The sequence below is a fragment of the Mchenga conophoros genome, linkage group LG19 (assembly GCF_057382185.1).
Source record: "Mchenga conophoros isolate Kocher_MC1m ecotype Shallow Benthic linkage group LG19, M_conophoros_male_GT1.1, whole genome shotgun sequence".
NCBI lineage: Eukaryota > Metazoa > Chordata > Actinopteri > Cichliformes > Cichlidae > Mchenga > Mchenga conophoros.
In genome coordinates, this window is record NC_140544.1 from 19,399,959 (window position 1) to 19,417,058 (window position 17,100).

At 39.6% G+C, this 17,100-nt stretch overlaps 1 protein-coding gene across 1 annotated transcript in view; it reads right to left on the reverse strand.

Annotated features, from left to right (window-relative positions):
• Window positions 1-17,100, reverse strand: part of sos2 (son of sevenless homolog 2 (Drosophila)) — a 42,931-nt gene that overhangs the window by 11,289 nt on the left and 14,542 nt on the right. The window contains exons 2-8 of the mRNA XM_085256761.1: window positions 14,618-14,743; window positions 14,236-14,367; window positions 13,943-14,107; window positions 13,651-13,854; window positions 10,427-10,570; window positions 9,078-9,188; window positions 2,014-2,112 (exon numbers count right to left, since the gene is read on the reverse strand). Coding sequence (XP_085112887.1) covers window positions 2,014-2,112; window positions 9,078-9,188; window positions 10,427-10,570; window positions 13,651-13,854; window positions 13,943-14,107; window positions 14,236-14,367; window positions 14,618-14,743 — 981 coding nt within the window. The remainder of the gene's footprint in view (window positions 1-2,013; window positions 2,113-9,077; window positions 9,189-10,426; window positions 10,571-13,650; window positions 13,855-13,942; window positions 14,108-14,235; window positions 14,368-14,617; window positions 14,744-17,100) is intronic.

The window sequence follows — 17,100 nt, forward strand, 5'->3', positions numbered from 1 at the left end:
TGCCTTTTCCTTCCATAACGCCAACAGGTGGCGGCAAATGGCTACCCTGCCCTGAGCCTGGTTCTGCCAGAGGTTTCTCAATATGAAAAGGAGGTTTTTCCTTCCCACTGTCGCCAAGTGTTTGATCAGAGAGTCGTTTGATGGTTGGCGTTTTCTTTGTATTATTGTATGGTCCTTACAATAAAAGCACTGTGAGGCAGCTGTTGTTCTGATTTTGTGCCACTTAAATAAAACTGAACTGAAAAAAAAAATTCATTTAAAGCAAAAAGGTCTGAATTTGTGGTTTGTGTCTTATTATTACCTTATTACCATTTCACTAGCACTCGAAGAGGGGCGGACGAGTGTTTGCAGGCAACTAGAGCTGGTTGTGACCAAAGCAACAAGGCTTTTGCCAGCTGGATGGGGAATACTATACTATGACTGGTAGTTGCCAAGAGATCAGCAGCCTCTAGGTTAATTTGAGTCTTTAGCAATCGATTTCCTAGTGACTGCCATTAACCTCCAGCAACCACTCTCCAAACTTTCAGGAAACTAATCTTTTTTCCCCATATGACCGAGGCTTTATTCACCAAACCCTACACTGTCGTCATGGTTGTCACGTGTCAAAAATGCAAACAAAACACCACTTAGAAACGTTAAAATTACTTCATATTATGCAGTATTCTATAGTTAATAAGCTGCAGGGGCGTATTATTTCCTATTTTATTTATTTGAGGTCTTAGGAAAGTTTGGACTTGGAGAAGGCTTTGTAATTTTGTCAAACTTATCCATCTTTTACCTAGCGCCTGTGTCCTTTTTAATGGCTCTAGCGCTTCAGAATATGCACTGGAGAGATATAACTGACAAGCAGACCGTATCATAGTATAAAAGGACTTTAAATAGATTCAGTTCCCTACAATAGTTTTGCAAGCCGATGATATGCTTCTCTTCATCTCAAAATTGGAAAAAAAAAATCTACTCCCATGTTGATGTCAAAATTAAGGATCTCTCCCTGGCTATAATATTAATTTTGATAAAGCAAGAGCAATGCCAGTTGGTTTTGATAGCAAAACTTCATATCCATCCATTTCCCCTTTCTCCTGGTCCGACTTGGGATTTTTATATCTAGGGATCGATATAAAGCCTAATGTTAGGTACCTCTTGAGACACAATTCGACCACAGTACAAAAAGAAATAAATAAAGACCTTGCAAGATGGATGAATCCGCCAATTTCATGGATGGGTAGAATAAGTCTAATAAAGATGAAGAGGCTTTACTATTATCTTAAAGGTGATGGAACTCCTTTTGCAAAATTGGGATGTAATCCCTTTGATTTAGTAGGAGACATGCAAAAATAAATCTCGCACAAAAACAAAAGACAAGCCAATTCTTCAAAATACAATGAAAAGCTGGCAAGATATAAACAACTGTATTTGAGGAAGAATTTGTTTACCTACATTACACTGCTTTCAACAATAGAGATTTTCTCCCTGCCATGAATTTGGTTGTATTTGGATCCTAGCACAGAAGAGGTATCAAAATAATAATAGCAGGCCTGTTTGATAAAAACTACATACATAAGCTGTGCGCCCAACTTCAAAATACCTTTGGCCTTCCTCAGAAAGACTTGTATATCTTCAAATTCATCACTATGTGTCACAGGATTCTCGCTTGCTTCCATAGAAAAAATTCAAGTTTACTTTAAAAAAAAAAAAAAAAAAAAAAGGTTTTATTTTGGGTTTTTATAACATCCTGCAGAAATATGATAATCAATCAATATTGGGAATGGTCTCAGTCAATGGGTCAATGGATGATTTACAGAAAGCCTATGGTGAGGACGATTAAAAAAAAAAAAAGTAAACATGATAATATCATGTGGTCAGTGGTCACATATCTGTAAACCCCAACATCCATCAATTGTGTGCATCATTAACAATAAATCAGGGTTGTGATGGGCAGTCAATTTGGGGGGGGGGGAAAAAAAAAAAAAAAAAAAAAAAAACAGAAAAAAAAAAGTAAACATTAGGACAAACCTGCAGTAGCTCAAAGTAGTGCATACAGTGGTACACTGGGACCATCATCAGCTGGGGAAGGATATATTGCACAGCTTCTTTAAAGCCTTCTGTAACTGACTGCAGAAACAGAAAGAGAAAAATGAATAATAAGAACACTATGAACAGATTTGACCAACCAACATAACAGCAAATTTTCCACCTCAATACAAAAAGTCTTTTTCCCCCTAAACAGCATTTAACTCAGTAAATCTGTTTCAAAACAAAAACATTTTCCTATCCAGAAAAAAAAACAAAAAAACACAACATTTAGAAATGTGATATGCATTTATTCATATGTAAGTCACAGAGACGTTATTTTAAAGTGAAACTGAAAGTTGAGTGTTTATATTGCAGTTAGCTAAACCACCAAATAAGTTGTTGCTGGATGTGTTTAGACCTGTCTAAAGCTCGCCTTTCGTGCCTCCAGGATAAGCCAGTGTACAAGTGTATGGTTGTATTCAACTCAAATGATAAATGAATGAAAAAAATTGATCATAAAAAAAAAAAAAAAGACTAAAATGTCGGCCCTGACTAAAAATATTGTACAAAACGTACAGTCGGTCAGCAAAGACAGATAAAATGGGTACATCCCAGTCTGTTAATGTAAAATCAGCCCAAATGAGAGGGTACAGGGGGACCAGGGGGAGCAAGAAGCAGTTGATCAAGTAAGGCAGAGGTAACCAGAAAGGGAGGGGTGTCACAGTATCCTTTTAAAGCTCCTGTTCCCCAGATAGCCGAATCAGAATCAATACGCTCGTACTCAGACTCCTCTGCAGCGACCACAGTCTCTGCATGCAGGGAAGAAGTCTGGGGGAAGGGGGATCGTGTGCATTAGAGAAAGGCATCAGCTGCCTGATGCACCCAGATGGACAGCAAGGAAACAATGATCCAAGTTTAGATCATGTTATTGATACGTCAGCATCCTGCAGATTCACAAAGTGTACACGTGCTTTTTGTCACCGTTTTGAGACTCATCAGTTTCGAGATATAACGCTTACAGGGAACCTAAGGAATCCGTGTATTTATATTCATGTTTGTCACCCAATTCATGAGCATGTAGTTGACTTATTTCTGTCCAGAGTGGGTGCAATCACACAAATATAAAATAGAGAGAAATGGACTTTATGATTTACTGACTATTTTGTAACTTCTTCTGTAAATCTGATGTCATCAGAAATCTGGAAAAGGTGCTTACATGCCACAGGATCCTGCTTTCCACTGAAGCAATGCAGCTATGCAGGTATCACAAACCCAGTGTGAAACAAGAATTTTCATACACAACAGAAACCTCACAGATAAATAATATGCTAGCCCTGATCTAGATGCTTTCAGCGAAGATTCGACAACTTGGTGAGACTATTGATCTTAAGAGTCTTTAAAGAAAACAAAACTGGATTTCCATTTCTAATCATAATTTAAACTTATCATACATCTCTAAAGGGATATGCATCATTTTTGCTTTTGGCCCCCGACCCTCCTCTTCACCAGGAGAAAAAAAAAAAAGTCCTGCAGTGTAGCTGGCTGTTCTATTTTTAAAAGGCGATGTAATTTACCCACAATAGCAGACGCTGCAGAGTGCAGGGGCTGAGTGCTCGACAGACGCATCTGTCTGACAGAGAGGAGGGGCAGAAAGTCAAGAAGGGTGGAAAAAGAAAGATGAAGCACATGCTTTGAGACAAAAGCTGAAGAGGAGAACCAATGTGGCCACTGCCACAGGTTTGACTGGAACATGTGCCATTTCATCCAGGTGTCCACATAACTGAGCGTGCTGGATAAAGAAGGTAGAAAGAAGATGAGATGAGTAACTGGTTGGTGGAGAAACACCATTACACCATCTCCCGTTAGGACAACTGATGATCAACATGTATACATGTACACGTGCGCACGCACACACATCTCCGATTGTGCACTCGAGCAAAGTGGATTTGCAAGATCTCTTTCCATCAGATGCCGTAAGAGCTGAATGTCTTAGCTGCTGGGTTAACGAAAAGGCACAGCCATGTATCATTTCCTTAAATTTTGCTTCCAAAGGGGTCTTTATGAATCGTTCTCCAGGATTTCTGAAGGTCTCTCAAAGTCTTTCTTTGGACATTGAACGCAGGTGAAAATTCAGCCAGAGAATTCTTTAAGTAATTTGTTACTAGGAGCCAATCACAAAAACACATCATTTGTTCCAGTTTCTAACAGTTTGACAAAAAAAAAAATAAAATAATGTGATTCCCAAAGAGCTATTAGCAGAAAACAGTGCTGTGGCAGTGTGCCATTATAAATTTTGAAGAAACTGGACAAGTAAGGTGAGAAGAGAAGTCGTCTCATGATGTCAACATCACTATCTACAGCAGATGAACACTACCTGAAAGTCATGTCCTTAAAAACAATTAATTAAAAAATAAAAAAGACCTGATAAAGAACCTGAGAGATTCATCTACTGTTCACTGAAGCCTCATCAGAAATGGTCTCAGAGGAAGGGTGGCTTCTACTGAGGCCACTGGATTGAAAATAAGTGGCAATATGATGGAATAACAAACACATGGAGGTGGGCAGGACAGAGAAACGTACCATCAGATTTTGCTACACCACACAATGCTTTCCAGAAAGTGTGATCTGTGTTTTTCAGCAATGCGAATGATCCCAAACACACCATCACTGCAACCCCAGAGCCTGGACAGCGTGGGATCATCTTGACAGCCAACATCCAAAGAAGGGCTTCTTCAAGAAGCCTGGAGAACCTATTTCAGAAGATTCCTTCTAATGGAGAAGCTGAAACTGAACCCCTTAGATTATGAATCTTAATTGCTATTTTCTGTTGACTGAACTGATTACCGTAATTGTCGGGCTATAAGCCGCTACTTTTTGCACAAGCTTTGAACCCTGCGGCTTTTAGTCAGGTGCGGCTTTTCTATGGATTTTCCATGATTTTTGTGATATCGTAAGACGATTTGTTTTGTTTGTTCCGCTGTTGTACGGCACTACGTTGCCTGGCGGAAGGATCGAGGTTCAAGAGTGGTATGTTAGTCACATGTCCGTCCGCCAGGCAACGTAGTGCCGTACGAAGTAGCGCGAAAAACAAACTTCAAAGTAGCGCTACGCATTCAGCGGGAGGCGTGGATGACGAGCGGCGATAAACTTGCGAAAAGCAAGTTATGCCCAACTCCACCGGTGGATTCTGACAGCGTGGAAAAGTGCGAAAACATCCACGATCACCAACGGATTTTGAAGGGCTGGACTGCTGCATGATGGAGAGGAGGACACCGCCACGGCCCTTCTGAGGGTGTTCGACTCTGACACTGACAACGAGGATTTCTTTGGTTTTGAAAGTGACAACGAAGGAGAGAAGCGGAGAGTGGATGACGAAGCCATCCTGAGCCTGTTCGTTTCCGACATTGGAGAAGAGGACTTTGGTGGTTTTAGAGCGCAGGAAGAAGAGAAAGATGGTGAATGACTGACTTTTCTTCTCCGTGTCACGTCACCTGAGCCTAAAAGGTAGTCCGAATCTATTTTTCTGGTGTGCTGTAGGTTACTGTTATGTACTACATGTGCAAATATGTACCCATAACTTGTTTTTCAAAATATTAATAAAAGGGGTGTGTCTCCAAACAGCCATCTCTTTCCTGACAATTCCCTTTGTGCATATTCTCTTACATATGATGAGTCAACATTGAAACACCTGCGGCTTTTAGTCAGGTGCGGCTAATGTATGTACAAAACAGGATTTTCCCCTGATTTTAGCTTGTGCGGCTAATATTCAGGTGCGCTTTGTAGTCCGGGAAATACGGTAATTGACTGATACGTTCTTACATATATAAATCGATATATACACTCAAGCAAAGACACTTTTTAGTTATGTGCTGCTGCTTTAGCTTGTGAAACAAAACAGTTCTTTGTTTTAAAAAAAAAAAAAAGTTATCAATATGGTGCACAAATAAAGCTGTATTCATACAATACAGTTGTATTGTATGAACTCTCATACAATGAGTATATGGAAATAAACACCAGGTGTGAATAATCAGAAGACTGTGCCAGCACTCTAACTGTGGTTAGTCTAGCGGTTCACGAATAAACACAGCGAGGCCTCAAAATGAGGTACAGGCAAGGCTGCAGGGCACTCACTCAGCCAGACTTGGTTTCCTCACTGCCAACAAGATACAAATGAAGCCTAAAGGTAGATGATTCGTAACAAACAGAAATTTGACTAGAACAAAATTAGACACTTGTTTTGAAAAGCTTAAAAAAGAAGAACAGAAAACAGTCTCATTCTGCAAGTGGTGTTACAGTGACTCTGGAGCTCTGATGCTGCATCATGTGAGCACTCCACCTCACTGGGCTTTGGCCTGAGAAAACACCAGAAAATATTTAATCTTCAAAGGCTGCCAAACTGCACCCCACTGAGCATAATTCAATGCTATTCTTGTGAGGAATGTCCAAATAAAACAATGCAGCAGCAGCGAATAAACTGTACACAGGACGCTGGATATGTCATGACATGCACTCGGCGATATTAAGAGGAATTCCACCCGGCATGCAGGTTGACTTCAAAGCAGAACAGGAACAAATAATGAAACAATGTTTGCTGGGTATAAACTCAAAATGACCTACTTACACCTTCATATAAAAAAATAAAAAATAAAAAAAAAATACAGATTTTCCCTTTTTTATTTTACAGTATTTTTCAGTCTGTAAAGTTTATTTTTGGCACTGACAGAAAGAACTGATTCTCAGTTATAACAGCTGTAACCGTTAATTCTCGTACCTAGTGATAATACAAAGTCAAAGTAAATAAAACTCAAATGCACACTGTAACACAAGTTCCAAAAAGTTAGGACGTTTTGTAAATGGCAAATAAAAGAATGCAATGATTTGCAAATCTCATAAACCAACAGTAGAATATTAAAAAAAAATGTTTACACATGTTTACCACTGTGTAGCATCCCCTCTGCTTTTAACAACAGTCTGTAAACATCTGGGCACTGAGGAGAGCAGCTGCTTGACTTGTTGTCCCATTTCTGCCTGTAGAGGATTCCAGCACCTGGACTTATCTATGAAGCTATGCCATTACAGTAGCTCTAGCATGTGGCATTGCTGAAATATTAAAGGCCTTCCCTGAAAAAGATAATGTCTATACGGAAGCATACGTTGCTCTAAAACTTGTATATACTTTTTAGGGCTTATGCCCCCTTTCCAGATGTGCCAACTGCCGAATCCATCATCACTAATGCGCCCCACATGTTATCAGAGATGACACCTTTTGAACTGAGCCCTGATGTCAAGTCAGAAGCTCTTCTAATGCTTTAGTGAGGAAGAGACAGCATCCAAGTTTTCCCCCAAAAGAAACTTAAAAATTTTAAATTTTGAGGCACATTGTTCTGAAGTTGTTCCACGATTTGTCAATGCAGATTTATTTTTTAATACCAGATCGTTTTATTCACTTGTTACTAGAGATGGCACGATACCACTTTTTTATGTCCGATACCGATATCATAAATTTGGATATCTGCCGATACCGATATGAATCCGATATAGTGTTTTTTAATCAACAAAACTGTTTTTTAAAATATCTTGCTGCATTTTGCAAGTCTGCAAGTTCATACTCAAGTTTAAAACAACAACTACACTAAAGCTATTCTGTTATACCTGTATGCAAAAAAAATATTTCATAGTTCAGCAATACTGATCAATCTAATAAACTTAGACCTACACCATCCTCCCTATTCTGGTATTTTAAAGAGTACTTAGCGTAAATATTAAGCAACCTAACTAATAGGGTTCCAACTCCCAGCAACAACAAAAATAAATAAATAAAAAATAGGGAACCACCCCTCACGCGCCACCTCATGATGCTTAATCAACGTAATCAACCTTAATTTGATGCAGTGTGAAAAAAAAATGCACAGAAATCAATTATTTTTCAAGAAATATTAAATAGATTCAACATCTTTCTTCAACAAAATTGCAGACTGCACAGATGGTACCTTCCCAAAGTAAAAAGTACTATAGCTTACTAGGGTATATTTAATAGACTTAATAGTCACTATATACAGTAATTGACTTCTATTCATTTTACATCAAATTAAAACTTTGGGTGTCAGATAATTATTTATTAAAAGCTCGACATTTTAAATGAGAATAAGAAAGAAAAGTATGTCTTTGTGCCCCCTTTTCCCTGTTCATGCCCTATCGGCCCCCCTGGCTAAACTTTGCTAGATCCGCCCCTGCACAGTTACCAGCGTCAGCTACGTAGAAAAAGATCCTGGTGTAGAAAGAAATATTAAATAAATTCTAACAACAGCTTATCAAGCTTAAACGTTCTGCTGTTGTTCAGCCGCTGGTTTGCTCTTTCTGGTGCAAAGTGGACCAAAAACAAACAAGAGAGATGGACTCGCGACAGAAAAGCCGATCAGCTGATCAGTTTCACAATTGAAGTAGCAGCCGGAGAGCGAGAGGCAGTCGCTTGTTAAGCTTAACGCAGGAATGCTTTACAAACATTCAGAGATGGACTTACACACTTGCTTTACTTCTCTCGGGGATAACTTTGTCGGAGATGAAATGCCAGGTTGCTAGCGAAGCTCCACATGCTATCCAGACCACGACAGGTCCCGCATGCCACAGCCACTGCTCCGACGTGCTAACGTTCTGAGGTGAGTTACAGCGTGTTGCAAGTTTTGTGAGGTGCTTTCGTGATATTTAATGGATCGGATTACATTTTTTATTTTTCTCCGATATCCGATCCAGTAATTTAGGTCAGTATCGGACCGATACCGATACGTAATATCGGATCGGTCCATCTCTACTTGTTACCAGTTGCAAAATGTAATTTTCTTTTCAGCACCGATTACATTTCCGTCCCTTTTTCACACCCGTCCCAGCTTTTGATTCATGTGGCTTCCAATAAATTCAAAATGAGCAAATATTTTCATGAAACAGTCCAATGGGCCCATCTTTTGAATTGTGGATGTGAGGTTGTATAAATCTGACAGTATGTTTTTAAACCAAACAAATGTAGAGACCCGAGCGTCACCTTTCCAAACTCTTATGAAATCTCTTACCTGGAAGTAGAGGCCAACTGTTGGTCGTGCCATCAAGCTGTTGAAATGTGAATGAAATTCCCCGCCGAGGATGTCTTGAGACAAAGTCTCGTAGGGATCGAAGGCCTGCTCCTGCACACACATGCAGAATAATACAAGTCTTAAGAAAAACATCACAAAAAGACGGTGTCATATCTGAGTCATCAGCGCCGTCTCCATCATAACCACAAGTTACACAAAGTAGTTAATCAAGTAATGACTTACAGTAATAAGTGTTTTTACACAAACAGATGGGTTTCATTGGAATGTTCTTAGTTCTTAGAAAAGATCCTCAGTAATTAACCTTCTTTTCACCCATTTTGTTGTTTATTTGTGTGTGTTTCCATTAACAGTCTCCTAAACTGCTGTCCTAATGTCCTCCTTAGAAATTCCTCATATCCTTTTGAATCCATTATTCTGATCAACAACTGCAAGATATACAAGCCCTAAAGTAACAGAGCAGCCCGAATGTTGATTCTACCTCCACCATATTTTACAATGGCTGGATGTTGTTTTTGTGTTAGTGTGCGGCGTCTTTTTTTTTTTTTTTTTTTTTTTTCCTTTTTTTCTTTAGTCATAACACTATGGGTACCAGAAGTGTTGTGGTAAACCAACTTTCAAGTTGCTTTTCTCAAGAACACAATTTAAAAGTTTCTTTCTCAAGAAACCGATTTGAAAGTTGCTTTCCTGAGAAAGCAGTTTTTGCTAGGAACCAAGCTTCGTTTTCTTTATTTATATGGAGAAATACCTTTATAACCACTGGCCAAAGTAGCTTTTCAAGACGTCGTTAGCACAGCTTTTCGCTCAGCTTTTCCCAATATGTGATCGAATAAAACATAAAAACTAATTTTGTCTTATTAGTTAGATTTGTTGGTCTATGATTCTGACTTGGATAATAATGACAATTTTTTGAGCAATCAAATGAAGAAACTTAATTTAATTACAAACTTTTTCTCTTTCTGCAGTAAATCCTAGATTGACTTGATTAGTTTGCTGTTAATTATCCGTCAGAGAAATAATCTCTCAAAAACTAAGAATTATTTTTGTTTCTATATTTTCCTAAAACAAGAATGATGCACTCATGCTGACATGCTGGTTTAGAATGAACGGATTTCCAACAAATCTAATAAATTCAAGCCATGCATTACATTTTTTTAACAACCACATGACAACCCAACACAAAAACAAAGTACCAAAACTGTTTTTTGTACAGTTTATTGCATATTGTGTATTTCCCAACCATACTAGTAAAAGCTCAGACAATATTTGGCCCGCGCCAAATATTGTGAACTTGTGTGTTTTAAGATTTGAAAATCAGAGTGACTTCATACCTCCGCCAGATCTTCAAAGCAGCTGCCCACCAACGGATGAGGGCTGCCATCAGCAGTCATCTCAACAGCGTCCTCAATCAACCCGAGCAGCTTCACAGTCAACTCGTGGATGTCTAGGATGTTACTGAAAACCACCTCGACATCCTGCAACGACAGGACAACATGAGTGCCCGTTTCACTGTTGTGGTGTGAAACGAGTAGCTATGTTAAACTGCTGTGACTAAGGATTTTTATCCTCCAATGCTGAAACCACAAATAAGTGAAAGGTCTTTCTACGCTGGTACAAGGCACAGAAAGAGAGTCCACATGACGAGGTTATGCAGTTTGTTAACACATGGACATGAGGGGAAAAAGGATAGAGTTACAAGATTATATGCATGACATTAAGATCCACTGGATGTCACACTAGAGCACCTTTATCTCAGACCAAAACAAACAGGCCACACTTCCGCCCTCCTTCCTTTTGTCTCTCACTTAAAACTTAGATGAGTTGTTTACAAGAGAACACAAAAAAAAAAAACCCCAAAAAGCCACAGCCACGCCAGCCCTGAAAATACATGAACGATTGTGATGTAATGTAACCCTGCCGGCACTGCCTTTTCCAGTCAACTTCTCTTTATTTGGGGGGGGGGGGGGGGGGGGGGGAGAACACACACACACACACACACACACACACACACACACACACACACACCTCTCTTTAAGGAGGCTAAATCAGTTGACCAGAGTGCAAAAACATAACACAGTCAGAAGTAGAAGCAGAAGCTGTCTCAACATAATTGCATGTTCTGCATTCCACTGGGCCTCACAAAGTTGAATCCTCCTCACCCAAATGATACCACAAATTACCCAACCCAAAATATGCAAAGCCACAGCGACCCATTAAACTCGACTTTCCACTCAGTTCTTCTCAAACTGTAAACAGTGTTTAATCCCTTCCCTTACCTATACATTTCCTCCTTTTTATTTTTAGGGAATTTAGAGCATTTAAAAAAAAACAAAAAAAACGCACCTGTTAGAATGGGTTGTCTGCTAGCTGGAAGGTTAACGGTTCAATTACAGGCTTCCCTAGTTCTGCATGTTGAATTATCCTTGGACAAAATGCTGGACTCAAAGTCCTTTTCTCATTCCTAAGATTAATTTTAATGTTTCAATGTCTCATTTGTCAGCCACTCCGGCCGCTTTTATGCTCACTGCTTACCCCCTGTCGCAGAGCGAGACAACATTTACATCATATCTGCGACTATGTGATGATGTTGCAGCAGCGTGCAAAGCAACCAATGTGGAAAAGTGTACAGCAAAGTATACTGGTGCTTTCATTGTCTGTGTAATTCACACCTCTGCCTATTCCTCAAAGCATTTATCTCAGTTGATTGGCTTGTGATCAAAAAGACCATGTCAAGTCAAACCACCCACCCTCAAGTAGCTTGTGCTGCTCTCCAGGCATGATATAATTCACCTATTCTGACTTTAGAGCTCATTTTAACCTGCAATATAGTGTAATTGTCCATAGGCAGGAGTATGTTTTTTTTCCTGTATGGGGCTTCTACTCCTCAATGAGCTGATCCCATGGAATAGTAGACATTTCCCTTTTCTGAGGGCGACATGTCCTGATCTCTCTGAATCTGGGCCTAGATCTGCTCCCCAGAGGCACTGTGTATGGAGATCTGCATCAGACTGTTCTTGAACAGTGGCTACGCTATCAGGGACGATCAAAGCGCACAAGGTTGAGTTCATATCTCTGAAGACATTGTTAACAGTCTAAGCCTGTCAGTACCCCCTTCAAACACTAAGTCTACCCCCGAACAATCCAGGGCTTCACTGAAGCCTGACCTGGCATTTGTGTCTGGAGTTGTTGGTTCATTTGTGCCTCTTGACAGCTGAAAAACATCTGAAAAACAAAAGGTTCAACATGCAGTCTCCTGTTTTTGTTTTGCATGCTTTTTTGGACAGGAGCTTTGAGCAGTGTTTTCAAGTTGTGCAGCATCAAGCTGGTCCTCACCACTCACCTTTTGTTTAAACTGAACAGCTTTCCTTAAAGTGTATCCCAAGCAGTGCAAATCACTGTGTCCTCACTTGGATAAAGGGGCTACTTGCTAACTTGAGACTTTAAAATGAGACATTGAAAATGCCAAGAATGACCACTTTAGGTTACATGCATAACCTCCGTTCTCAGAGTAACATGCGTAAGCTCGCCTCAGCCCTTCTTGTTGGGGAAATATGATAAGTGCTTACCTTGAGTAATGACTGCATAGTAGTTCAAGCCACTTAAGGGTTGGTGGTTCAGTCTGACATGGTCACCAGCCATTCAGAATTGGCATACTGAGGCAAATTCCTCTGAGAAATGTGAAGGGAGGCACATCCCACAGTAAGACATCTCACTCATGTTACTCTGAGAACTGTGGTTACGCAAGTAACCTAAAGTTCCTTTGGTTAGCCTTCTGTAAGAAGGATATGAATTGCTATTTAATGGCTGTTTACTGAGTAAGAGGGAGGAGAGACAAATCCCTTTGGGGTTGTGTCAGGAAGGGTATCCAACATTAAAACTGCCAAATCAACCCACTGTGACGATCCCTTGTGAATAAGGGAGCAGCTGAAAGTAGGTTTACTATATATGAGTCAGAGAGCATGGGTCATGCTTTGTGTGATGAAGAGGAACTGTAACCTTTTAAGGCCAAACATAATGACATGTTTCTTGTATGATGCTGATACTGACTGCCGATTATAGGACAGTGCATTGAGAAATGACAATACTTTTTTTAGATTATGATGCTTCATTCATTTTGACATAAAGTCATACTGTAAGCAAAGCAGTATTGATAGTCAATACTAAGCCTTAGTAGAAGAGACAGCCCAAAAAACACAAAAGTAGAAAAGAAAAATGATGAAAGGTATAAAAAGTATTTCACACTGCTTCATGACGCTGAGTACAAGTTAGCCGATTACAGAGTTTTAGTTGTAATCTTTAGATGATCTTAAGTTGGATTAGACTGAAATAGCTTTGATGAAAACCTAACTGTTTTCCAAGCTGGCTTTGCCCACCGCTCATTTTGTAAGCATAAGACTTGATCGTGTTCACTGAACAGTTTACTTTGTATTATAAAACACTGGTCAGTGATTAGATCAATCATTATGTTTAAATAAGTCGTAACCTGATTCTTTTTTGTCAAACTGAGAAATAAGCAATACTGACATGTGTATTTCTTTTAATTCAAGTTCCTCACCTCGTTTGTGAAAACTTTGGAGTGAAGGAAGTGTCTGCGGAACACTTTGACAATGAGGTCCAGCTCTCTCAGGTACTGCCGCTCCTCTGCGATTTCAAGCCTCACCAGGTCATCATACGTGAGCTCCCCCGAGGACAAGGGCTCCTCTGCACACTGCGACATCAACCCAATATCCTCCTCTTGGTCAAACATGTCCATCAACACCTGGAAACAGGTAGCAGTGACAACCAGTCAGTGTCATTCAAAAGAAATTCTTCTCTCCTAATCATGTTTGACAACTTTAGCTTCTCACTTTGTCTGCACACATGGACACTTTGATGTCCTGCTGGGTGATTTCAAAGTGCCGAATGTTGCCAACATAGTTTCCTGCCAGTTTCAGTATATCTGCTGATATGTATTCAAGCACTGCCACAATGTATAGGGACACATGGTAGTCCACTTTGTAGCCCAAAACCTCCTGTTGAAAGAAAAAAGGAAAACCCACAATAAGACATTAACTATAACACAGAAGTTCAAAGGGTTGAAAAATAAAAGCGAGGACAGCGCTGAGGATGAACAGGACAGCGAGCTGTCAAGCATCCTTACCTTGAGCAGTGGATGTATTTTATCCACAGGAAGTAGTAAGGGGTGTCTTCTCCTGCGTTTCTCAATGGCTGACTGGGCATCTGCAATTGCCCACTTATCTATAGGGTGGGGGAAGGTTTTCTGGACGCGTTCCTGATTTAAGAGAAGAGGAAATGTTACTTTTCCTCATCAAGAATATGAGTACAAACATTAAGAAGGATGAACTTATATTAAAATAAAGTAAGTGTGTTTGAAATGCTTCTGTTGAATCATACGTTTCCTAAATGGAAAATGCCGGGACACCCAGTGGGAAAATTAGCTCACAATCTGTTTCATTGTTCTTCCTTACATCATTAATATCTACTTAGAAAATAAATACTACAAGAGATTGTAAAGGCCTTACGTCTACATCTTGCACAGTGCGAGGCTGGGCCACACACAGCATGTTGAGAAGCTGCAAGATCAGCTCCTCGATATACTGGAGGGCATCCTCCTTTGCTGTCAGGTTTGGGTGGACCTGCTTCTGTACCTGAAAGTTACAGAAAAACAAATAAGTGTCAGATATGGCAAAAAATTTGTCAGTCACCATAATGTGGAGTGATATTATTTTTCATTCAGTAGGACAGAAAAAAAAGAAGAAAAAAAAACCCCCAACATGCTTCTGGCACTGTTGACATGACGTAAAGTGCAACTGTTTAATATATCAAAGTGATGTTAACATCTGGTATGATGCAGCTCAGCTGGCCTCACGCACAATTACATCAGCCTACAGTTACAATGACTGGCTGAATATAAACATTTTTTCTTTTTTTAACAAGGTGTTTATTCAGATTTTAGCCCACACACTAAATCTACTAGCTCAGTTTCATTCAACACTAACTTGAACATTACAACTCACTTGTACATTTAATTGGACAAAGCTTCTTCTTCTGATGTGAAACCACATAAGTTTTGTTTTCCTTCAGCTGAGTTAAACATGAAGCCCACAAATGACTAAGCTATGATTAGCCAGTGATGCTCACTGATACTCCGGCGTAAACACAATCATCATATGACTTTCTGCAGAAAATGAGACACAACTTTAGTATCAGGAAACATCTCACTTAAGTAACTGGCAACAAAAAGCATTTAATATACTGAAAAAGTTACCTAATGCAAGTTTTAATGAAACACTCTTTTTGCTGCTTCCAAGGGAGCTCAGACAAATGCATGTCTAAACTCATACTTACTATACTTAAAAACTATACTTTCTCTAAATTTAGTTTTGTACCTACATTTACGGGAAACTAGCCAACTCTGTCGACCCTATAAAACCACTGATGACTATGAGCTCATGCACAGCAGATGATAGAGTGACATCATAGCAGGAGAGGAGGTGTGTAGATGGCACCTGGCAAAAAACATTACAACTCTGAGGAATGTGATTGTGCCTGCAGTCCTCTACAGATCCATATAATTCTGCATTAGCCATTCCCAGAGAATAATCATAACTAAATATTTACAATGAAGTCTTAAATATTCAACTCCAGCTATTATGTATCTATACACTGAAAAACAAGTAAAAATGACTGCTTTTAAGGTTGGAAACAAATCTAAAAGACATACAAGCGATTAGGCTATGGCACACAAATCAACAAGTAAGATTCATAAGTTTCCTATAAAAAAATAAAATAAAATCAGGAATCAGCAATCGAACACACGAATACTTCTCCACAAAATTAACTGCAAGACAATAAGTCTTTTAAACAAGTATCATCTCAACTGAAAAGGATTTAGAGCTCTTTTCTGCAGATATATCAATTCACCCAGGTTTGCTCTGCAGCGGGACTCCTGAGGGTGCAACCAGCCTGACAGAAGGTGTGATTTTACATGCTGACAACAAAGAAGGTGTGGCTGCATCAGGTCTACTAATGGAAAGAGAGTAACACCACCGCCCCCAAAATACCCTCCAGCTACCCAAAAGTTGCCGTCATTTGGGCCGTGCCCTCTCACAGGAATGCTGTCAGTTGAGATACTATTATAGTATCCAAAGTAGTCTTGGAGGAGAAGGAGAAAAAAAAAAAAGTTGTGGCAGAAAAAAAAAAAAAAAAGTTGTGGCAGAAAACACGAGCAGAGAGGTGGATAGAAAATGAACCTGGTTTCTTACAAAGCCTGTTCACATGCTAGTGATGGAATTACCCTGGCATATAGTAAAAGTGATGAGTTATGATGACAAAACTTTGCCCCCGGATTAAGGAATGTGAGAGGACCGTTAAAAGGTCGATGCAGATCGCGCTTCATGCATTCCTCTTCTGTGACTTAACAGAGACTCAGCAAAAGCAGGATGTCCCCCGTCTCAAGTTTGACTTCATTTATTTGGGATAGAAAAATGATCAGAGAATAGAGGAGTACAGAAGTGTCTCTAGGGGATTATAAAAGACCCCTTTCTCAGCCCTCCTTTTAGTTTACATTCTGATTAACTGAATTCAGATGCTTTTCAAAACGAATGGAGCTGGAAAGTCTGAAGCTACAGCTTGGTCTCATTGAGGTTTCTGTACATCATTTCTGTTTTGATGCACACTCACAAGACCTAACAGTTAAAAATATCCCACACATATAGGCTCTACTCGGGAAAAAAAATACATATCAAAGCAGAAGTACGTTATGAGATAGATCCTTTTTAACCACAAATAGGCATTTGACCAAATTCCACAGGACACCAGGAGCTGTGAGTCACCACACTGAAACTACGGGGGTTTCCCCTGACTCCATTCACAGAATAGTTGGCCCGTTTCAGAGAGGCCCACATCCAACAAGTGTCGGCTATCTCCAACAATGTCGGGACGGGAAACATTGTAAGAAAAAGACATGAAACTGAATGCTATTTGAATAAAAACATAATAATTC